The sequence below is a fragment of the Heterocephalus glaber genome, unplaced genomic scaffold (genome assembly GCF_053883595.1).
Source record: "Heterocephalus glaber isolate CG9 unplaced genomic scaffold, H.glaber_assembly_v1.0 deba00001461, whole genome shotgun sequence".
Taxonomy (NCBI): Eukaryota; Metazoa; Chordata; class Mammalia; order Rodentia; family Bathyergidae; genus Heterocephalus; species Heterocephalus glaber.
In genome coordinates this window covers 40,036,161-40,059,577 of record NW_028258308.1, presented here as the reverse complement: position 1 = coordinate 40,059,577, position 23,417 = coordinate 40,036,161, and the positions used below count along the sequence as shown (strand labels likewise).

Sequence of the window (23,417 nt, the reverse complement as noted above, 5' to 3'; positions counted from 1 at the left end):
TATTTGCCAGGGACAGACCACACCTATGGATACTGCTGTCCATGAAATGGAGCTGGTACATACTAAAGGGGAAAGGGAGGAGAGGAATAAAGGTAGTTAGGGTGCTTTCCTAACTAATAAGCAGAAGCTTAAAAATAGGAGCACTTCAGTTTAAGTAAAAAAGTAACCTGGATTTCATCACCTCAGTATGAAACAAAGATAATGGAAGTAGCCCAAGAGAAGAGAGGCAGAAAGTTAAAGAGGCAGGCACATGGCTGTGGTGGCATATGCCTGTAATTCCAGCACTCAGGAGGCTGATTGCCTAGAGTTCTAGGCCAGCCTGAACTGCATAGTGAGACCCTCTCTTTCAAAAAAAAAAAAGTTAAAGAGCTAATATTCAGTAGGCTTTGCTGCCTTCTGCCCTATCTATCCTTTCTCAGAATGCCTTGGAACTTCACTCTCCAGGGTTATACAAAAGATGCTGGTCTAGGGTCCTTTGGCAGCATCAAGTTCATAAACTTGGACATCGAGCCTGGGATAATTTTGCCCCCTAAAGTACTCATGAGCTGGGCATGGTGGCACACGCCTGTAATCTCAGTACTCAGCAGGCTGAAGCAGGAGGATTGTCATGAGTTCAAGGCCTATCTGGGCTATATAATGAGACCCTGACTCAAGAAACAAACAAAAACAAAACCAAAAAAAACAGAAAGGGAGGGAGGGAAGGCTTTGTAGCTTCAGAAACTAGAGCAGTGAAGGCAAACCTTTTAGAACTTTCAATGATAACAAACAGCCCATTGTGGCACGTGTGCCATAGGTTCATCACCACTGCACCAGAGCTACTAAAGATGCTACATTTGATCTTAGCCAAAAGGCTGAGAAGCGATAAGAGCTACTAAAGAATATGTTCCCTTCCAGTGGACTTTGCTGGTACCAAATATGAAAATAGTGGTAGGTGGGGTGGGTGTTCTCCCCACCTCCGGGCCTTCTTGGTGGTTCCTGTGGTCCCTCCATCTTGCTGTTTGCGTTTAGCTCCTCTTCCTTTCCCACTGCTTCCTGCTGTGATTCCTCCTTTTAAGAGAAGGTGGATGACTTTCAATGAACTGTGATAAAAGCACCTTGTGGACACTGAGATTCTGTAAGGACTCACATACCCAACGTGCATTTGTGTGACACCACAGCAGGAATTCCTTCCCAAAGGCATCAAATGTCACCCTGGCTCTGAGAGCATGGGATCCAGCAGCAGGTGCAAATGAAGCTAGCAGTATCAACAGCTGTGCTAGTTTCAGCTTTCCTTTCCTCAGGAAGCACAACCACTTACTGAGGATGTGACACAAATGCATTTGCACTCATTCAGACTCCAAGCACACACAGCTGAAAGAAGAAAACAACTGCGTGGAGATGGGCTTTCCCACCCAAGTCAAACAAACACCCGTAATGGAAATAACCTCACTGTAGGTCATCACTTGCTTGAACTGCACAGTATAGTCCATAAACATAATAAAGGCACAATATCTGCTAAAGCACTTAACTTGAAGATCCAACAAGACAAAAGTACATCAAACATGGAAAACAAAAACAGAAGTACTAAAAAAGGTGTTTCTCTCCAGTGCTGCTACATCCATCATGGTCATACATGATGCAAGTAAGGAAGGCTTTAAATTCAGCAGGCAAATTTTTACTGGATATGCATTCCTCAGTACAACACTTACTAAGAGTGCGCCAGTACATCAAATTCAAGTTACACTAATCTGGCCTGTGGAATTAAGGTCAAAATAATATCAACAGATAATTTAAATATTTTATATAAAACAATTTAGTTACATACTGAGGCCAAAAGAAATAGTACCTTGTATATTTCTGAAATAGGCACTTTCAAATTTTTGTCCAGTTTTATTACTCATCTCTATTTTTTACCCCTCTGAGAAATCATCCTTGAACTGCAGGAAAACACCTTTACGTAAACAACTGCATAGAATAGTATATGTCAATGTGGGCCAAGCTTGGAAATCATCAGCAATTCTGCTGCAATAAGAAGGATCCAGACATTGAGGGTAGGTCATATTCTGCATACACAGGACCAGAATTTTACAGAATTTCTTTCTATGAACACATCACATGTTATTCCTGTTTCTCATAAGACTTTACATTGTTGCAATGTCATTATCAATCATGAAAATTATTTCATTTTTGGGGGGTGATGTTGGGGATCAAACCCAGGACCTTACCAGATGCTAGGCAAGCACTCTTATCACCAAGGTATATATTCCTAGACTTCATTAAGTTTTTTTTTTTCCTGTTATTTCCATTTAGAAGTTTTAGATCCATCTTCAACAGAACAAACAGTACTAAGGAGACTGCTGGTCATGTTAGGCAGAATATGACAACACATAAGCTTTTAATTACTAACATTAAACTGGAACTACCATTTCATAGTAAATGCTATTGCCACCGCTGTCACAATGCTTTAAAATTATATAGTTTTAGCTTCTACCACAACTCAGCAAAAAGCATTTTCCAAGCCACAAAATACTTAAGTCTGAGAGGCTGAAAGAAGACAGAGGAGGAATTCACCTCCAAAAGTGGCTCCACCTGTAAGAACAGAAGTGGCACCATGTATTTGTCAAATTGTAACAATCAAACAGGGAAAACATGGTGTAAAAAGACAAATAATACACTTAACTATTTCTAACCCATCTTGAATTAACTGTGGAAAAGACGAAATATTTAAGATGCTCCCACTTCACAAGATATGTCAATGATGCCGTGTGCCAAATGAACTGCTACCCACCTCCCAGCCACCCTGAGCTCTCATTAAATTACCATCACTAGTGAGCAGCATTTCCCGTTGGATGGGTTACCAAACAGAAAAGCCACAGCAGATCCATACAGAAACGTTCAAGTATCAGGGCAAGAAAAATTAGAAGATGGACCCAGGAAGCTTAAGTAACAGCTGAATTAGAAAGAGTGGAGAGCAACTGAATCTTTCTGAATTTGTTATAAAGATATGAGTGGGAAGTCTAATATAAACATTGTAAATCTAACCATAAATTGTACCTTGTATTTATACTTTCACTTAAGACCAAATTGTGTTGCAAAGTGACAAAAGTTCTCCTCCATTACCATCTGCCAAATTCTTGGCTAACTCCTAAAAACTGAGTTTTAAACTTTAAAACATTAGTAAATAGCCAAGTTAAGGGACCACCTAAAGAATGCTCAATTCCAGGCACATATGGTTTCAACAGCTTAAAAATATTTCAGCAATTAGACGTGTGAACACTTACCATTTAGATTCCCACTGGTAGATACAGCACTGCTTTGTTTTTGGTTGTCATAAGCAGGACCAATGTTACTAAGATCCTGGAAGGAAAAAAAAAATCTAAGTAAAAAAAGGAGGCTAAACTGGGTGTGCAGGCCCATGCTTGTGATCCCAGCACTCTGGGAGGCTGAGGCAAGAGGGTTGCAAGTTAAGTCCAGCCTATGCAATTCAGCAAGATCCTATCTGAAAAAAAAAGCTGGGCGGTAGCTCAGAATGAAGGCCCTGGGTTCAATTCCTACCACAGCAAAGGGTGGGGGGAGAGGCTACATAAACAGGTTAATCTGGCAGCACTGAAAATAGGAGGAATTTTAACTACATAGGAACTAAATCCTAAAGAGCCTGAAATTTGCAGCAGTCTTGGGTGGTTCAGGAGCAGCTAGCACGTGCACTGCAGGCCAAGTGGTTGACGAATGGAAATCAGCCAACCAAGCAGGCGGCAGGTGCATGGTAAATGGGAGTGCCTAAGCCCCACTGATGCAGCTCCCAGTGGAACTCTGGCCTAGTGTGGACAGATCACATTTTACAAGAGGCAGAAATCTGAATTTCTGTGGGAAATCTCAAATTTTCAAAGATGACAAATCAGCCTGCAATCCCAGCCACTTGGGAGGCTGAGGCAGAGAATCACTTAGGAACAGGAGCTTGAGGCCAGCCTGGGCTACATAGTGAGACCCTGTCTCAAAAAAATCAAATCTAACACTTTAAGGCACAGCTGAAGGATCTGACTCTTTTTTTTTGTGGTACACTGAGCTAAATCTCCAGTACTTTTTAAAAAATTTAATGTTGAGACAGGGTCTCACTAAATCACTAAGTTGCCCAGGCTGGATTCAAACTTGTGATCCTCCTGCCTCAGCCTCCCACAGTTTTGCTCCACCATGCCTGGCTGGAACTGACCTTCTCAGTTGCCAACTGTGAGCCCTGCCACTGAACAAGAGTGGAAATTTTCTTTTTCTTGTTATGCTACATAAGCAACACAAATTGTTCTCCCCAATAATTTTGTCTTCACAAGAACATTTTTAAGAGCAAAATTTGAGACGGCAGGAAGATTAGAAATAATTTAGAACCATGTATTTATACAAGTAAGAAAACTAATATTAAAAAAAAAAATCACTTGCAAAAATCCTTAACATTTTGGGGAAGAGCCAGAACTAAAACACTAGCTTCCTACTTCAATATATTCTTTCCACACACATTAATAAACTTTTTTTGGGCCAGGGATTTAGCTTAGTGGTTCCGCTGCCCGCCTTGAAAGCGGAAGGACCCGAGTTCAATTCCGGGTACCAAAAAAAAAAAAGCTTTTTTAAAATTTGCAGTACAAGGGGATTGAACTCAGGACCTTGTGTTTGCAAGGCAGGTGCGGTGCCACTGAATTAAATCCCCAGCCCAATAAGCATTTATTTTTAGTTCACCATGTCGTGTTGGCAATTATGCAAATGTAAACAAAATCTAATATCTTATCAAGTGGCTTAAAGTGAAAAAGAAAATATGAAGCATATTAATGTACCTGATCCAAAAGCCCAAATTTGGGGTAATCTTCTTCAGGGTCTTTGCTCCCTGGATCAGGGTGCTCCTTTACCAAGAACACATCTCTTTCTTTACTCTAAAAGGAAACAGGATCTTAGCAGTCTTTTTTTTTTTGGTGCCAGGGATTGAACTTGGGTCCTTGCGCTTGTGCAGCAGGCAGTGAAACCACTGAGCTAAATCCCTGGCCCCAGCATCTTAGAATTAATGGAAATCTCCCTCCCTCCCCGTATCAGGAATCAAACTCAGGACCTTATGCTTGCCAGGCAGGTGAGGTACCACTGAGCTAAATGCCTGGCCCTATTAATGGAAATCTTACACTCAGAAGTAAAGAACAGATAGATGATCAACCACTAACTCTAAAAGTCAATTCTTCAGTGTAATCTCCAAAGACAGTGTTAATTTCCCTTTCATTAGAAAATTAATACATGACTATTACGGTCTATATCTAGATGTTCACCCAAAGGCTCATGCACTCATGGGGAACTTTTGGAAGGTGACTGGATCATGGGTGTGTGATCTTCATTCTTGGACAGGATCAGTCCAAGAATCAGTCCATGGATGGGTTTATACCTGGGTGTAATGTTGGGAGGTGAAGCTCGGTGGAAAGAGGTGGGTCACTGTGGGCATGGCCTGGCAAGGTATAAATCCCTCCCCTTCCCTTGAACTCCTCATTGCTTTCTGCCTGTCATGCCATGAGCTATTTCTCCTCTGCAATGCCACCCTGCATTGGAGCCAGCCAAAACCTGGCTACAGTTTGGCTACAAACTGTAAGCCAAAATAAATCTTTCTTTCTTTACCTGTTAGGTATTTTGCATCCCAATGACAAGAAAGTGACTAAAACAAAAGAGAAACAAAGAGAAGCAGCCTTTCATAACCCTCACCTATCCTCCCACCCCACAGATTAGCACTAATAGCTGGCTGTTGACTTCTCCCCATGTTCTCATTTGTTTTATTTTTTGTCTGCTGCTTTAAGATAGTCTCTCTACATAGTTCAGGCTGGCATTTGAACTCACTATGTAGCCTAGGTTGGTCTTGAACTTGAAGCAATATCTTGCCTCAGCTTTTGAAATGCTGAGATTATAGGCCTGTGCCACAATGCCTGCTTCTCATTTGTTTTAAATCAAAGAAAAAAACATTTTTTTTTGAGACAGGGTCTTACTATATAGCTCAGGCCAGACTTGCACTCACTATGTAGTCCAGGCTGGCCTTGAACTCACAGAAATCCTCATGTCTCAGCCTCCTGAGTGCTGGGATTAGACGTGTGCACACCATGCCTGGTTTGTTTTGTTTTAATGTATAAACTTTACTTGTGGTTCTGAGAATTGAACCCATAGCCTTGCATCTGCTAAGCTTGCATTCTAACGATGAGCTACATCCCTCCCTGGCCTCCAATTTCAATGCAAAGTGCAGTGGTCAGAAGTTTCTGTGCATGAAACTGTGGGTGTGAATGGTGTGCACTTAAAAATGATAAACATGGGCTGGGGATTTAGCTCAGTGGTTCCAGCACCTGTCTTGCAAGAGCAAGGTCCCTGAGTTCAATCCCCGGTACAAAAAAAAAAAAAAAAAAAGATATGCAACTCACTGAATTTGTGTGTGAAAACTATTAAACTTGTATCTCATACTCCCAGAGATTTAAATCAAATTATTTACATTTTCTTAGTCATCACATTATTTCAACACTGAGACTAAACAGCATTTAATTATTAAAGAGAACACTGCTTTCTAAATGTCATGTCTACTTACCATTGTTTTGACAATGTTATTTGGCCAAGTCATCTTTCCAGGTCTCTGTCTGGTTGTCATGCACTCCCAGTATTTATCAATAAAGGGTATAATATCCTAAAAAAAAAGGGGTGTGTGTGTGTAATATCCTAATGTTTAAAATAAAATATATTAAGACTCATACTTATTTTCAAAGGTTTGGTCACAAAGAAAGAAAACTGGCATTTTCATAGGCCTTGTTAGAATCAAAGGAAAAATCCATGTTTAGTCTTTTAATCACTTGAACAAATACTTAATGGCTTAGAAAGAGATTATGGAAATTACAAACAATTATATAAAAATTTTAGCTATTCAGTTTATAATCCAATTGGAGGGAAAAGATGTCACATCCTTTTGGTTGTCAACTGGAAGATGACTCCTAATTATCATCTCCTGAGATAATTATTTTTACCTACTTGAGACATTTCCTTGTAGACATCCTACAGGTACCTTAAACCTGTTTTTCCTTTGGTGGTATCAGGGATTAAACTCAGTGTTTACACCCTGAACTATATCCCCAGCACTCTGGGAGGCTGAGGCAGGAGAACCTCAAGTCTGACCACAGCTTGGGCAATTTAATAACTTGGCAAGTCCCTGTCTCAGAATAAAAAATAAAAAGGGTTGGGTACATAGGTCAGTGGTAGAGCACCCCTGGGTTCAAGTTCCAGTACTGAAAAGAAAGAAAGAAAGAAAGAAAGAAAGAAAGAGGCAAAAACAAAATAATGCAATCTTGTGGTGACCATGAGCTATATGAGGCTGCAGCTGATATAACATAACTTACTGTTTTACAGTAAACTTTCTTAGGAGTACAGTCTAAAAGAATGCTAAAGAGCAAAGCGAACACCTAAATTGGCAACTCATCTGTGATGGAGTACTAAATGCCACATACAGTGTTTGTGCTGTCCTTTCCCATGGCTGGCAGTGCGTGTGAGCACCACTCTGCACTCCTGTCAGTGGTGGCTATAACGCTGCTGAGCAACAGAAACCTTCAGCTCTTTTAGGATTTGGGATCACTGCTGTACATGCAATCTGCTACTGACCAAAATGTCACTATGCAACACATGCCTTACATCATAGTGAGTTCAAGGACAGCCTGAGCAACTTAGCAAGACCTTGTCTCAACATAAAAGATAAGAGGAATGGGGGTGCCGCTCAATGGTACAGGGTTGTCTAGTATGTGCAAGTACCCCTCCCCTCCCCAAGTATATTGGATGTTCCACCTGATTCTTTTTTTTTTGGAGACAGGGTCTTGCTATTCAGTCCAGGCTTGGATTGAACCCACTATGGAGCCCAGGCTGGCCTCAAACTTGTGGCAATTCTCTTGCCTCAGCCTCCCAAGAGCTGTGATTATAGGTATGTACCACCACACCTGGCTTTCCACCTGATTGTTTCTCATAATTGCAATTAAGTTAATTCCATCTCTACCTTGTCTTTGGAAAACATGGTTTTTGGATGTTCATCCTGTGTTCGGGACTGCCACGTCAGGTTGGCCAAAGCACTAAGGCACATTTCCTTCAAGTCTGTCAAAAACAAAAAGAAAAAAGTTTTATCTATGATTACTACATTTCTATCACCAAGGGAATATTCAACACAAGATAGCCCACAAAATACCAAGCAGCACAGCCAAAGTGGAGTCATATTTGATCTGGAATGGCAATTGCAACTCAACTTCTATCAGCTATGAAGCAAAGGTCTTCTGAGTCTAACCTCAGGTCCCTTTTCTTTTTCAGTGGACAATTATTTTGAAATATGGCAGAGTTGTTCTTACTTGCTTGCTTTCGGAGGAAATAGGTATTCCCACTATGATGGCATATATTGCAATGAAAACTGTAGTTGGTCATGAAAGGTAGACAGGATCTGTGGATCAGCCAAAGTGTACAAATCAGTGAACTTGATACACACTTCATTACAGACACTAATCAACAGCCACAGTTATTTATTTATTTATTTATTGGTACCGGGGATCAAATAGCCAATTATTTTAATTCAAATACAATATGAATACAAAATGAAAAGAGCAGCTTCTTTCCTACCCTGCTAGCTCACATTCTCTCAGCCATAAAGATAATTCATCCCTCATTTGGGAAATCAAGGTTATTCTTGCCATTCGTTCTTTAAAGGCCCCAATGCGCTGTGTGATGAGCCTGTAGTAGAACATTGTAAGCTACCCACAAAAACTATGCATCCATCACCAGATGATCTAACTGCTTGTCTTTATCTTAAAGGGTACCGTTTCTTCCCCTATTCCAATATAATGTCAAAAGTCCCTTTCAAGTACAGGTGTTAGCCAATCTTTACAAGTTTTTTAATTTTACTGGGAAGGACTGTTCCTAGCTACTCCAGGACACTGAACATTATGTCAGCCTTCAAACTACACCTGGCTGTCCTAAGAACTGAGATGGGTGGGCCGCAGAACCACCATGATCTGATAATTGCTCCTGGGATGATGCTTCTAGACTCCCTCTTTGTGTTAAAATCAAATATAAAAGTCTCAGCCCTGATGGCACAGCCCTCTCTTGGACTTGCTTGCTGCAGTATTGCCGTGCATCAACAAGCTCTCAACTCTTCTACATTCCTTGAGTATTGGTAATTTCTCTTTCCCACTCGTGGTACTGGCCTCCCACAGCACCATGTAGCTGGGCTTCCAGTGTGATTTCTCAAATTCAGGTACAAGCTGGTCTCTCAAAAGCTGCCCAAATTCTGAACTGTAGCTTAGTTTGTCCCTGAATTGCCCTTGGCTATCTCTGGTAAATTTCCATTCCTAAACTGTCTATCCAAATACATTTTTCTTGCTAAAGTGGTTCAATTTTAGGCCTTACTTAGCCAGTGTGTTTTCCCCACAGACCTTTTTACCAAGACCAATTCTTTCTTCCTGAACCCTCAGTATTTTTCTTCCCCTTAAACACTCTTTCCCAGGTCATCAGTCATGTGTTAATTGGTACATCAGCATTTCTAAAATCTACTTTAACTTTTTAACAAGTTTAACAAATATAAAAAATAAATCATAAAGGAGCCTGTAATCCCAGCACTAGGAGGCTGAGGCAGGATTCCCACAAGATTGAGGCCAGCTTGGGCCTACATAGTGAGTTCAAGGCTAGCCTGAACCTCACAGTGAGACCCTGTCTCAATAAAACCAATCAACCCATCAATCAATCAATAAGGAAGATATGTCTTTATTACCATACTTAAGGGCAATTAATTTCAGAATAAAGCAGCCTTATTTTGAGATAAGCCATTCCTCCTTAAAAAATATATTAGGATAATATGGACCATAAAGAACATTAGAGGGCCGGGGATTTAGCTCAGTGGCTTCACTGCCTGCTGCGCAAGCGCAAGGACCCGAGTTCGATCCCCGGTACCAAAAAAAAAAGAACATTACAGAGCCAGCGGAATAGTTCTGTCACAGAGAGGGAGTCAGTAATGCTCACCTGCTAGCTGCTGGGAAGATCCCCAGAATAAGAAGTTTTTCATTTTCACTCCTAATTATGATTTTTAAGTCACTAGAAGAAATGCCATGTTTAGAAATAAGTTTTGCTGGGCCGGGGAACAGTGGCACCACACCTGCCTCAAAAGCACAAGGTCCTGAGTTCAATCGCCGGTACAAAAAAAAAAAAGTTTTGCTGAGGAGAACACAGGATAAAAGTCAAAAGCAATGAGAAAGGAAAAAAAAGGATGACTCAGGCATGAAGAGCACAGGTCATCTTCAATTTTTTTTCAGTGCTGGAGACTGAACCTGAAGCCTTGCACATGATCAGTATTGCTCTTCTACCAAGCTACACCCCAGATGCTCAAATTTCAGCAAGAGGCTTTCTCCATCACACACATCAAATCCCTCCTTAAAAATCCAAAATGCCTAATACAAAGCTTAAATGATACCATCTCAAATTTGTTTATATAATGCTTTCTAGTTGCACAGTTCTATTTCCCAACCAGGTCACAAGCTCTAAGGAGAGGCAATACCCACCATTGATACTATTAATGCTATTCCCATAGTAAATAGAAAACAGGTTAAGGCAGTAATGGCGAACCTTTTAGAGCTTTTAATGATACAACAGCTTGCTGCTGCGGTAAGATTCACCATCACTGGAGTTAAAACAATTCCTTAGTCTACTAGACACACAGGAAGCAGAAGACTTCTTTTGCTTACAAACCATCCAATTGTTAAACATGCTCTGATTGATTTTAGAATCCAATTCTTATAAAAGTACTCACGAGGTATCTATGCCAAAGGTATCTGCTGTGAACCACTTTGTGCATATCCCACACTGCAATTCTACCTCTCCCAACTGTCGGCCATTCTCTTCATCCACAGAACCAGCTTGAGTATCCATTGCCTCTGAAGTATCCCCTGCACCTTCCTGTGACCAAGAGCAATTAGAGAACCAAATATAATGCATTTTTCATTTGGTTAAGAACAGGCTGAAGATGTAGCTCAGTGGTATAGCATTTGCACAGCATGCACAAAGCCCTGGGTTCAGCTCCCTGCACTGGAAAAATAAATTTAAAAAGCAAATTAGAGACAGAAGGGAAAGGGGGTGAAAAAAAGTTATGCACATGTACCAACTTCCCACAAGGAATATAAACATTATGTACTACACACATAGTAATAAACTAAAATAAAAATAAAATAAAAAGCAAATTAGCAGGAGAGCTGGGTGTGGTGGTTGGTACATGCCTGTAGTCCCAGCACCAGGGAGGCTGAGGCAATAGGATCACCATGAGTTCAAGGCCAGCCTGAACTACATGGCAAAACTTTGTCTCAAAAAACAAAACAAGGGGGCTGGGGATTTAGCTCAGTGGTTTCGCCGCCTGCTGTGCAAGCGCAAGGACCCGAGTTCGATCTCCGGTATCAAAAAAAAAAGGGGGGGGGGCGGGGCCCGGGGATTTAGCTCAGTGGCACCGAGCCTGCCTCACAAGTGCAAGGTCCAGAGTTCGGTCCCTGGAACCAAAACAAAACAAAATATTATCTGGGCATGGTGGAGCACACCTGTAATCCCAGCACTCGGGAGGCTGAGGAGGAGGACCACCACTAGGTTGAGGCCAGCCTGTGCTACACTGTGAGTTCAAGGCCAACCTGGACTACCTAGGAACATCCTGTCTCAAACAAAGAGAAAACATAAAAAGCAAATAAAACCTGGCACAGTGGCACAAGCTGTGATCCAGCACCAAGGGAGGCTGAGGCAAGAAGATTGGCAAGTTCAAGTCCCACCTAAGTTTGTGTCCAAAAAACCCCTGAGGCTATAGCTCAGTTCTACAGCGCCCCAGTATTTAGTTTCCAATACTGTAAATATATAAGTACATAAATATAAAATACAATATTTTCCTTTGCAAACATCCAAAAAGAAATACTTACTAGTGTCTCTTTTCCATTAGAGGATTCTGTCTCCAAACCGCCACTTACATCAACCAAGTTTGCATCCCTGTAAGGTAATGAAAGTACTCAAGTAAGAATGTTTAAGAAAAACCTCAAAATGTCAACTTGCAAAGATGATGGTCAAATACAGCTGAACTTCACATTCCTAAGGCTTTTTCAGCTGGGCCGGCTCCAAAAATGGATGTCAGAGCAAGAAGAGTGAGGTACCAGCTCCGTACCAGATGCAAGAGCCACAGATAGAAACAGTAGCTGGGCTCGCACCTCTCCAAAAAGATAGGGGAAGGGGCGTGGCCTGCGTTGCAGTTCAGAAAAACGCGCCAAGCGCGATGGGCGGACGGAGATACGCGGCAGGAGTGCCCGGCGAGCTCAGCAGTTGGCCGCGGGCTGGGTCCCGAAGAGGGGCGGTTGGAACGCGCCGGGGCCGCAGGATTCCAAAGGGCGGGCCTCCCTTCACTGCCCTCCCTAGGCCGCTGTCGTCTTACCTGCTTTCGGCCTCCCCAGAACTGGGCTCCGCAGGCGTCGGCGCAGTAGATGCCCCCTCTCCGGCCGGAGCGGCTGCTATCGCTGCCACCGGTTTCGTCTCCCCGTCTTCCGCCGTTATTGCATTTGCGGCCGCTCCTGAACCAGGTCCTGCACCCGCTCCAGAGCCAAGGCCGGTTCCCGCCGCCGCCATCACGGCCGCCTCCCAGAAGTCTCGCGAGAATACAACCTCTTGTCTCGCGCGCGTTGCTGGCTGGTGTTGTACTCTTCAAGTAGTAAAGGCCTCTGATGGACCCGCCCCTGGTTTGAGGAATATGCTTCATAACGCCCCGCTTTAAACCGGTTGGGCGCGTCGCGGCCACGGAGACGACCAAAGGCTACGCCTGGTGAAGACTGTTAGTTGGGTTTCCTTTAGGATTCGCTACCCTCTTGGATGAATGCTGCCTAGTTTTGTGGCTAAGATCGCGCATAAGAGGCGCGGGCTGCGCCTTGACTTTGTATGGTGCGGTTGCCTTACAAACAAACGTTCTTCGCCCTTAAGTGCAAGAAATGTCTTCCAGTCCTCACCACTCGGCCCCTGGTGTAATTTGCCTTGCTGCGGAGGGGTCTGCCGCTTTGGGGCCCTTTCCAAAAGGCCTTTGGAAATGAGAATCTAGAATCTGATTCCAGAGCCCAAATTAGATAGGCGCAGCGGAGAGGGGAGGGGTGGTAAGGGGAGTGTCCAGGCTAGAAGTAGGTGAGAAACGAAGGGTGCGTTTCCTAGCGGCTTATTGTGAAAGGAGGAAAATGAAGCCCCAGAGTCAGGAAACTTGGGGCTGGCGGACTTGAAGTTTTGTACTTAGGAAAAGAAAGAGGCTCCATTAAAGGTAGGATTTGAGAAGTCATCACCAAGAGCTGGTAGGTGAAATCACTGGAGTGAATGGAAGCTTTCGCAACTATGGTCTCCAAATTCGAGGATACAAACCTCTAGGAATTTGGGGGTATTATTTAGATATCAGTGTTTAGAAGATCTTTATTTCTAAAACATTGCCAAAGAATGCACTGTCCTCACAAAAGAAGGGCATGTCTCCAATTCTCCATCTGGAAAACTGGGGCAGCTGACACAATTGGAAATAATATATTTTGATTTCACAATAGGTTTTTAACAAAACTGAAGGAAGGTCTAATAAAATTACCAGACGATAGATGATAGATGTGGATGCTAAATCCTGATATTACTGGGTGATAGTTTAAGGAGAAACGGGATACTTGCTCAAAATGTCTCCCCCAAAATGTTTAATTATTGTGGCAGTTTTAATATGGACAAGTTCTTTTTTTAAAAAATAGAGACATAATATATACACATCATGAGATACATTATGGGCACATTATGATAATTTGATATATGTATAAAATGTGAAGTAATCAAATCCAGGTAATAAGCAGTTATATCTTTTCAAACTTCAATTTTTAAAAAAAGTGGTACTGGGGGTTGAATCTAGGATCTTTGCACTGAGCTATATCTTCAGGCTTTTTAAATTACTTTCTTCATTAAGCTTATTGGTACATTTTAGCTATACAATATATTTACATTCATCATTGGGAACTTGTACCTTTACATGATGTATCTTGGTTCTTATTTTTCAGGCTTTTTAAATTTTGAGATAGGGTCTTACTAAGTCACTAAATTGCCCAGGCTGGGCGTGAATTTGTGATCCTCCTGCCCCAGCCTTCCAGAGTGCTAGGATTGCAGATGTATGCCATGCCAGCTTTATTTATTTATTTTTTTTCAGTGCTTAAGATTGAACCTGAGCCTTGCCTGGTTACACAAGCTACACCCCTGGCTCTAGCTTTAAAGCTCTTCCCATTCCTCCTTCCTGGGAATTGATCCAAGGGTTGTTCTCTCACTGAGCTACTATTTTACAGCTCCACTTTTTTCCTTTATTTTTGAGACGGTCTCACTGTGTTGTTCGGGCTGGTCTTAAATTCACTTTTAGCTCAGCCTGGCCTCAAACTTGCCATCCTTTTGCCTCGGCCTACTGAATAGTTGGGATTACATAGGTGGGTCCCTGTGCTCAGCAACTTTCATCATTTTTATGTCTTGAGAATTTCATAGTCTAGTCATTTTGAAATATATCATAGATTGTTTTAACCAGCAGTTGGCATTTTGTGCTCTAGAAAACCAGAACTAATTTTTCCTCTTTGTTTTGGTACCTCTTACCTCATTTCTTTCTGTGCTTCCTTTTCTCTAACCCTTCCATTCTAGTGACCACTATGACCCTCTGTTCTTTTATGTCATTGACTATTTATTTTCCAGAATCAAGTGAGAACATGTGCTTGTCTTTCTGTGTCTAGCCTATTTTATTTAACATAATTATCTCCAGTTCCATCTGTGTTGCTGCAAATGGCAGGATCTCATTCTTTCTATGGCTGAATAATATTCCATTCTGTGTATTATTTACATTTTCTTTACTCGTTCATCATTGATGGACATCTTGCTTGATCCATGTGTTGGCTACAGTGAATAGATGGGCATGCAAGTATCTTTTTGGTATAACGACTTTATCTTTGAATACATTCTCAGTAGTGGTATTGCTAGATTGTATGGTAGTTATATTTTTAGTTTTTTGTTTTATTTTTGCAGTGCTGAGATGTGAACCCAGGGCCTTGTGCTTGCTAGGCAGATGCTCTACCACTAAACTTCATTCCAGTTTTTTTGTTTTGTTTTTGTTTGTTGTTTGAGACAGGATCTTGCTATATAGACCAGGCTTGTCTTAAACTCACTGTGTAGCCCAGACTGGTTTCCAGCTCATGGTGATCCTCCTGCCTCAGCCTCCCAAGTGCTGGGATTACAGGAATGTGCCACCACGCCTGGCTCCTATTAGTTCTTTTTTTTTTTTTTTTTTTGGTATTAGGGTTCGAACTCGGGACCTTGCATTTTCCAGGCAGGAAATCCCCAGCCCTCCTATTAGTTTTTAAAGGATCTCCATAATGTTTCCATGATGACTATACTTACATTCCCACTAACAGTGTAGAGTTCCCCTGTCTGAATCCTTGCCAGCACTTACGACTTTTGTCTTTTTGATAATAGCCATTCTAACACAATGATATCTCATTGTGGTTTTAGTTTGCATTCCCCTGATGATGATACGGAGCAGTTTTTCATACACTTGTTGACCATTTGTATGTCATCTTTTGAGAAATTTCTGTTCAGAACTTGAGCCCATATTTTAATTGGATTACTTGAGTTTTTGCTGTTCGGTTTTTTAAATTCCTTTATATATTCTGGATTCTAATCCTTTGTTGGCTGAGTAGTTGGCAGATGTTTCCTCCCATTTTATAGCTTGTCTCTTCACTCCAATGATTGTTTCATTTGCTGTGCAGGAGCTTGTTAGTTTGATAGAGTGCAATTTGTCTAGTTTTACTTCTGTTGCCTGTGCCTTCAGGGTCCTATCAAAAAAAATCTTTGAACATGGCACAACTTCTTTGATACTCCTCCTTTCCCTTGCACATGTAGACTGGACTAAGTGACTTTCTTCTAACCAGTAGAATGAGGGAAAGGAAAAGAGTAATTTCTGGCTGTGTGTGGTGCTGGGGATAAAATACAGGGCATCATGCACTCTACCACTGAACTACATCCCCAGACTCCTCTGCCAAATAGTTTTTTTACAGTGTAGAAACTGGCAGACAGACACCATTTTAACCAAATGGTCCAAGTTAACACTGTTAGTAATGTCACATTGACATCACATATTCCCTGATACGATGGCATGAGAAGGCTGTGTCATTTCTGTGGTATTCTCATCATTTCTGTGGTATTCTTCCTGCAGATCCACAACTCCAGATCTAATTGTGGGAAAACATCAATGGACTCCAAATTGACAATCATTCTAAAAAGTATGTATCCAACCTCATAAAACTCCCTGTGAAGATGTAAAATGTGATTGGAGATTGCAAATACATTTTTATGCTTTACTACCAGAAGTGAAGCTCCAAGAAAGCTGAGGTCCATAGACAGCTTGGGACACCATACGCAATGCTCACCTCGCTATGCAGATAAAGACACTGAAACATCCAGAGATCACACAAGCTTTCAGTTACCAAGCGGGACAAGGGCCCTGGCTCAGTGACTCCTAGCATTGTGCCTTTTATTTCTCAAAGCATAATCTTTAGTAGATTAAAATAAAAAATGTATCCAGTACCCTTCAAACTATCAAGGCAGGTGTGGTGGCACACACTCGTAATTCTAACTACTTCAAGACCTCTCAAAAATGTAAAAAGGGGGTGGGTGTGTGTGGAGAAGTAACTCAGTGGTAGAGTGCTTGCCTAACATGCACAAGGCGCTGGGCTCTGTCCTCCCTAACACACACATATACACATACACATAGATACTCATATACACACATACACACACATGGTCCCTAGATAAATACTGGCTCTGAAGGAGAGGAGGCACTCTGGAAACAACTACTGGGGAGAAAGCTAATGAAACTTTCTCTCACCAATAAGAGGTCAAAGGTTAAAAATGCAAGAGTCACCTGTAATCCCACCCCTCAGGAGGCAGGGGCAGGAGGATCCCTGAAAATTTGAGGCCAGCCTGGGCTACATAGCGAGATTCTGCCCCCTCCCCCAGGAGAGAGAGTGGTTGATGGAGAAGCTTTCCAAAGAAAGTGTTTGCAGTGAGTGAGTCAGCTGATGAAGGTAGAGAGGTAGACTTGACCCTAAGGAAGGGATCTCTTTCATATCCCCAGACAGGAACAGGGGACCAAGGAAAAATACCAATGGCTGGCAGTGAGAGCCTAGAGAATGCACATATGATGTCATCAATTTTTATCTTCCTTGCTTTGCCTCAATAGCAGTTTGTTATTTAAGTATAATTTTAAGTGCAATTATAACAGTTAGAAGCTGGGCCTGGAGATCTCCAGTGGGTAACTAAAAGGATAAAGCTTGGTGGTGCTCCCCCCACCCTTTGAGGCAGAGTCTTGCTATGTTGTCCAAGCAGACCTTGAACACACAAACCTCCTACCTTACCTTCCTGAGAGCTGAGATTATAAGCATGTACCTTGATGCCAGGCTTTTCCTTTATTTTATATGTCTTCCTTATTACCTTAAAACTTTGGATCAAATGGCAATACAGTGTTTGTTAGATCTAAATTGACCTAACCTATCTTTGTCCCCTTTTAAGACTGAGGACACTGAGATAAGAGTAACAAAGGCATTTGCAAGATTTCTATGGACACGCTCAGTGTAGTGGCATGGGCCTGTAATTCCAGCACTTGGGAGGCTGAGGCAGGAGGATTGATGCAAGTTTGAGGTCAGCCTGGGCTACATAGTGAGTTCAAGCCTGTCCTGAACTACAAAGCAAGACTGTCTTAAATTAAAAAAATGGTCTCTAGGGCCGGGGATTTAGCTCAGTGGTACCTCCGCCTGGTAAGCGCAAGGTCCAGAGTTTGATCCCCGGCACTACAAAAAATTCTCCAGTCATTATTCTATGCCCCAGTCACCTCAGATGATTCCAGGAGAATCAGAGCCTTGAGACCATCTCTTGATGTAGTCACTGTCTTACAGGAGGGTAGTGGTACTCAGCAGATTGATGTAGGTCTGGGGTGCGGCCTGAGATTTGCAGCAGAGAATTTCCTTAGGACCCCTGCAGAGTTTTGGAGGCCAGAAAGGGAGCCAGGGAGTGAGACTAATGATCTTCTTGTGGTCATACCCACTTCCTCCCTGAATGTGGAGGTGGGAGGTGGCTGAGGCACAGGGATTGCCAGCTTGGATCTGGCATGTCCTCCTGAGGTCCCTGTGCTGAAGAGGCTCTGTCACCAGCCCATAGCACTATGGGAAGGGCTGTGGGAGGCCTTTGGCTGGCTGGTCTGCTGGTCTTGTCTCTGACCCTTCCTCTTTTTTTTTGGTACCAGGGATTGAACTCAGGACCTTGTGCTTTCAAGGCACGCAGTGGCACCACTGAGCCAAATCCCTGGCCCAGACCCTTCCTCTTTTGCTTCGCTACTGTGTGTGACTTTGCTTTCCCCTGTGCTCCTGCCAAGATGTGCCTAAGTGGTCATGGAGTAAAACCCTAAAAGTGACCCCCAGTCTCTTTATAATTTATTATCTCGGGTGTCTGCCGCAGTAATGGGAGGCTAACCCGACAGAGCTGAGTGAAAATGAAGCTATACAGTAGAGAAACACATCTGGGAGTTAGCAGAGACCTGAAGTAGGGGAAATTCAAGATTGAGTTTCTTTCATTGAGGGGTAGACGGACTGGGGAAGACAGTTGATGACCTCTTTTTCCCTAACCAAAGGAAGGTCCTGACTGTACTGTAATTGTGTGACTACTACTGAGGGGTTTAAGCTTTCAGGATTCAGTCACACAAAACCTCTGCTGGAGCAGCTATGTCTGCAACATACCAGCCTGTGAGACCTACACACCATAGTCAAGGTTGAGATCCGCAGTCCTGTTTTTTTTTTGTTTTTTTTGGTACCAGGGATTGAACTCGGGACCTTGTGCTTTCGAGACAGGTGGTGGAACTACTGAGCTAAATCCCTGGCCCCAGTAGTCCTTCTTTGGGATGGCCATGCTCAACCCTGAAGAGTATGAAGGAAGCTTCAAGCTCAACAAACAGAAGAAACACCTGGAATCTCCAGGAGGGAGAGGCAGTGGCTGAAGGTTTTGTTTGAGGTAGTAAATAGGACATCCTGTCTACAGAGGAGCTATCCATTCATGAGTGAATCGGATTTCCAATTGTATATTGAATACAGCAGAAAATGGCAGTGCCATCTTGTTCCTCTGTGGCTTGAGATCTCCTAACCCAGGGATGAGCTGGAGGAGTACTTTATATATACACACAAAAGTGCTTCCCCCAAGTCTCTCTGCCCCCAGGCAGTGGAATGGCTCCCTGCATAGCAAAGGCAGATCTGGTGTAGGTGCCATTTCTGGAGGAAAAGGGAAAGACCTGTTACTTTTTCCCCAAATCAGACCAGCACCATGAGTGATCCTGAACTTTAGTTCATCAGGCTTAAAGAATATTTGGGTGCCCTGTAGTTACAATAGCACATTGGGGGCTGAAGGTGTAGTTCAGTGGAAGAGCACTTGCCTAGCATGTGTACCATGTGTGAAGCCCTGGGTTCAACCCCTAGCACTATAAAAATAAAAAGTATATTTTAAACCAGGTCTGGTGGTGCACACCTGTAATCCCAGCACTCAGGAGGCAGGAGGATTGTCATGTGTTCAAGGCCAGCCATAACTACACAGTGAGACCACGTTTCATAAAAAAAAGAGGTGGCTCTGTCATGCAATGGATACCACACTGAAAACCAAAAATGAAAACTAAAGGTGTATTTCAAAACTGCTGAAATTTCAAGTGTTCTCACCATAAAAAATGATAAGCATCTGAGGCAATGAAAATGTTAATTGGTTTCATTTAATCATTCTACATTGTATACATAGATCATATCATATACTCCATAAATGTGTACAATTTGTGGATTTATAAAAATTTTTAAAGTTAAAAAATGTGTGTGTCTGTGCTTCTATGTGGGATGTTAGAGCTTTTTAGTATGCTATAGGTGTCCATTGGAAACAACTATGGATGGGCTTCCTGGGTGGTTCTTGTTTTCTGATCTTAGCCAAAAGGCCGAGAAATGATATTTGTTTCTGAGACAAGGTCTTACTATAGAATCCAAGCTGGCCTTGAACTTGCAATCCTCCCTCCTCAGCATGCATAGGTTTTTTTGTTTTGTTTTTTGACAGGGTCTCATATAGTTCAGGCTGGGCTTGAACTCACTATGTAGCCCAGGCCATTCTCAAACTTGCAGCGATCCTCCTGCCTCAGCCTCCTGAGTGCTGGGACTACAGGCGTGCTGCATGTGTAGTTTTAAAACAGCTTAGAAGATGAAACTGTTCCAAGAGTTGGGGAGGTGCTCGAGTAGCTACATCCATATTCGTGATTCCAACCCAAGCCTGAATCCGTGCTAGAGGCTCAGGAAGAAGTTTTAGTGGAGACTCCTCCTTTTGTGTACATAGGGCATCTTCTCTTTTCTCCCCAGTGGAATCCAATGAAATAACCATTTCCAGGAAGTATAATGCCTTCCTTCATCCAGCATACACCTCCAGCAGAGGGCAGCACAAAACTGAAAATTATAATGAAATCAATCCTTAGTCCCTCTCCAGATCCTAAGGGACAGGTTAGGGCACTTTACAGAATGCCTTCCTATGCTGTGGCCCATGGGGGCCCTCTTGTCCTCTCGTGGTGGCTTTGGGACACAATCAACACATGACTTGGAAGTATATGAGGTCCAAGCAAACCATCTTTTGGGATGGTGCTTTCTTCCCTCTCACCTGTGGGAAAGTCCTTAGCATCTCATGTTCCTCCTGCAGATGACCACGGGCTTTGTTCTGCTTCCAGAAACGGAAGTGCTTGCTGCCTTGCCTGCGGTGCTGGTTTTTCCACACACGACCAACTGTTTCCAATTAAAAGGACACGCGTCCTCTGCTTAGGGGGGCAGAGAGCCTCACCATGCTAAAGCCTAGACTTTATTTCCAGGAGAGCAGGTCTGACTTCAGCAATAAAAACCAAGAGCATAAACAATCACATGTGACATCAGTCCTTAAAGTCATGTGACATCTACTGGAAGCCTAGCTCCTTGAAGGCAGGGGTTTTTGTCCACTGAACTATCCCTAGTATTAGGTCAGTGCCTGACACACAGGGACTCAATAATGGTCAAAATCTTTTTCATTCCTGGTGGGGTGGGGAGCATTGCTGGCGACTTAACCCAGGGCCTTCACACTGAGATATATTTCTAGACCTTTTTAATTTTTTGAGATAGGGCCTTGCTAAGTTGTTAAATTGCCAAGGCTGGGCTCAAATTTGGCACTTTCTGCCTCAGCCTCCCAAATTCTGGGATTACAGGTGTGTAATCCTCATTCCCCTCAGCTCCAAACCACGAAGCACCCAACAAACACCTGAATGGCCTCTTGGCTCTAGGTCCCTCTTCCCCCTAGTTTGTCTTAAAACCAGTCACTGCCTTATTCTAATGACTCCAACTGTCAAGAGTAGCCCAAAGCTTTGAACTAGATAGGAACCGGAAGTCACTAGCCATGGGCAGGTATAAAACTAAAAATACCTTCTAAATTTGGGGGCTTATAGGTAAGATTGTGATAAAGCTCCACATACACAGAAGACATCCACCAGTGCTTTGTTCCAACAACTGAATTCTAGGCTACCTAAACTTACCATCTACTACCCAAGCCACTAAAGCAAAGCATATACTATATCACATTCAATTTGTTCCAGATGCACCTTTGTTCAGGCACTTTCCTCCCCAGCCTCTACTGGTTATCCCTGCTCTGCTGACCTGTCACATTTATCCTTTTTGCACCTAGTCATGCTTCTTTGGATTATTTGACTTTTTCTCAGCATCTTACAGTTCTCTTGTATTGCCTGAGTCTGGCACCACATTGGGATGAGATGGTTAGTACTTAGCTGTGAAAGAGCACTTGCTGAATTCACTGATGAATCCCACCCTTCCTCAAGTATTGTTTTCAAATAGCACTGGCTGTAGGACTCTTCAGTTGGGCTGTCTGGCCACCTGGAGTTTAGATAGTCACAAAATTCTCCCCATGCCCCACTGTTCACCAGGAACATTCTCCAAGGTTTGAAACCTCTCTTGCCAGTCACTCCCTATAATTCTTCAACCAGCATTTCCTTTCCAATATCTCCTCTGGGTCACTCAGACCAGGAGCTTCCAAGCCTCAGTTCCTAACATAGCCTATTCCCATGTCCTCATCTGGTTAGGCCTCTTCATTCCTGTATGGAAAACTGAATACCAAGATGGCAACTAACCTGCTCTCACAGCCAGTACTGTGCACCAGTCAGGACCCAGGAAGGCCCAGAGTTTGAATTCTTCCAGTCCTATCAAGTGCTGTCTCTGGGAAGGCTCCTCAAATCTCACATTGCTTTACCTTACAGCACTAGTGACACTGCCTCCATTCACTGGATGGTCACGTGGGTCTTGCTTGTGACTCTGCTAGGTGACCCTTTGCTGTTCACAGTGCCGTTAACTAGGTTGAAAGCTCCTTGGGGAACAGACACTGTAGCTTCAAACACTGCCTCTCCTGGTTCATGGCCAGTGGCACCCGTCCGACAGTTGTCAATGGGTTCTTCAGATACACAGTGCTTTCGTGACACTAGAAAGCAGAGGCCAAAGCATGATCTCCTGAAATGAGCATCTCCACAAAGTACCACGGCCTGGTACACAGGATGTTAAACTAGACCACAGTGGTCCCATCCAATTTCATCTGCTCCAGAACAGGGGCTGGACTATACATCTTTGCCACTCTGCAGCAACCGGCCAGAGCTGATGTGCAAGGAAAACCTGGATCTTTTAGGGAATACTTTTGCTTGCTAGCAAAGGTGCCTACTTCTGGACAATTTTATTGTGGTCCCCAAAATACCACAGCAGTTCATTTTTTGAAAATCCTTAAACTGATTTAGGGATGTAGGACCTAGAAGAGAACTAGATCTGGTCATGTAAACTGGTGAGTGAGACTTCTACCTGTGGTGGGATGTCAGGAATAAAACGCTTTTGCTGGAAAGCTAAGGGACTAGAAAGCTGACAGATGTCTTTCCTAGTTGGAGGTCATTGCCTTTTTTGTTCTGTGCCAATTCCACCCCCACCTTTCCATGCATAGGAAGAGGGTTGGCCCTTTTACCAGACATGGATTCCAGCTGCCACCCTTGAGTGGAGGGGGCTCTAAGCTACAGAAAGGCCAGGCAAAGGACTCAGCCACTGAAGGTCTGTGGTTTCCCAGTCAGCACCAAGCCCCCCATGCCCAGCATGTCCTTTGAGAAACTGCTGTTTCTCAGCCAAGATTTCTGCCTAATCACCCCCTATTCACAAAACTGCCTGCTCTATTCAGAGTGGGCTGCTGTTTTTTGAGACAGGGTCTCACTATGCAGTCCAGGCTGGCCCCAAACTCAACAATCCTTTGCCTCAGGCTCCAGAGTGCTG

The 23,417-nt window shown here is 43.1% G+C and overlaps 1 protein-coding gene across 9 annotated transcripts in view; it reads right to left on the bottom strand.

Moving 5' to 3' along the window:
• Ash2l (ASH2 like, histone lysine methyltransferase complex subunit) overlaps window positions 1-12,804 on the bottom strand; it is a 31,098-nt gene extending 18,294 nt beyond the window's left edge. For 2 of the 9 annotated variants that reach the window (XM_013076095.3, XM_021236816.2), the window contains exons 1-11: window positions 12,434-12,804; window positions 11,931-11,997; window positions 10,790-10,935; window positions 10,006-10,077; window positions 8,346-8,434; window positions 8,003-8,097; window positions 6,560-6,655; window positions 4,797-4,892; window positions 3,261-3,336; window positions 2,551-2,568; window positions 954-1,047 (exon numbers count right to left, since the gene is read on the bottom strand). In XM_013076095.3, the coding sequence (XP_012931549.1) occupies window positions 954-1,047; window positions 2,551-2,568; window positions 3,261-3,336; window positions 4,797-4,892; window positions 6,560-6,655; window positions 8,003-8,097; window positions 8,346-8,434; window positions 10,006-10,077; window positions 10,790-10,935; window positions 11,931-11,997; window positions 12,434-12,624 (1,040 nt within the window). In that variant the 5' untranslated portion in view covers window positions 12,625-12,804. The remainder of the gene's footprint in view (window positions 1-953; window positions 1,048-2,550; window positions 2,569-3,260; window positions 3,337-4,796; window positions 4,893-6,559; window positions 6,656-8,002; window positions 8,098-8,345; window positions 8,435-10,005; window positions 10,078-10,789; window positions 10,936-11,930; window positions 11,998-12,433) is intronic. The other 7 variants (XM_013076096.3, XM_013076098.3, XM_013076097.3 and 4 more) reach the window with 7 other exon arrangements.
• Between the last annotated feature and the right edge of the window lie 10,613 nt (window positions 12,805-23,417).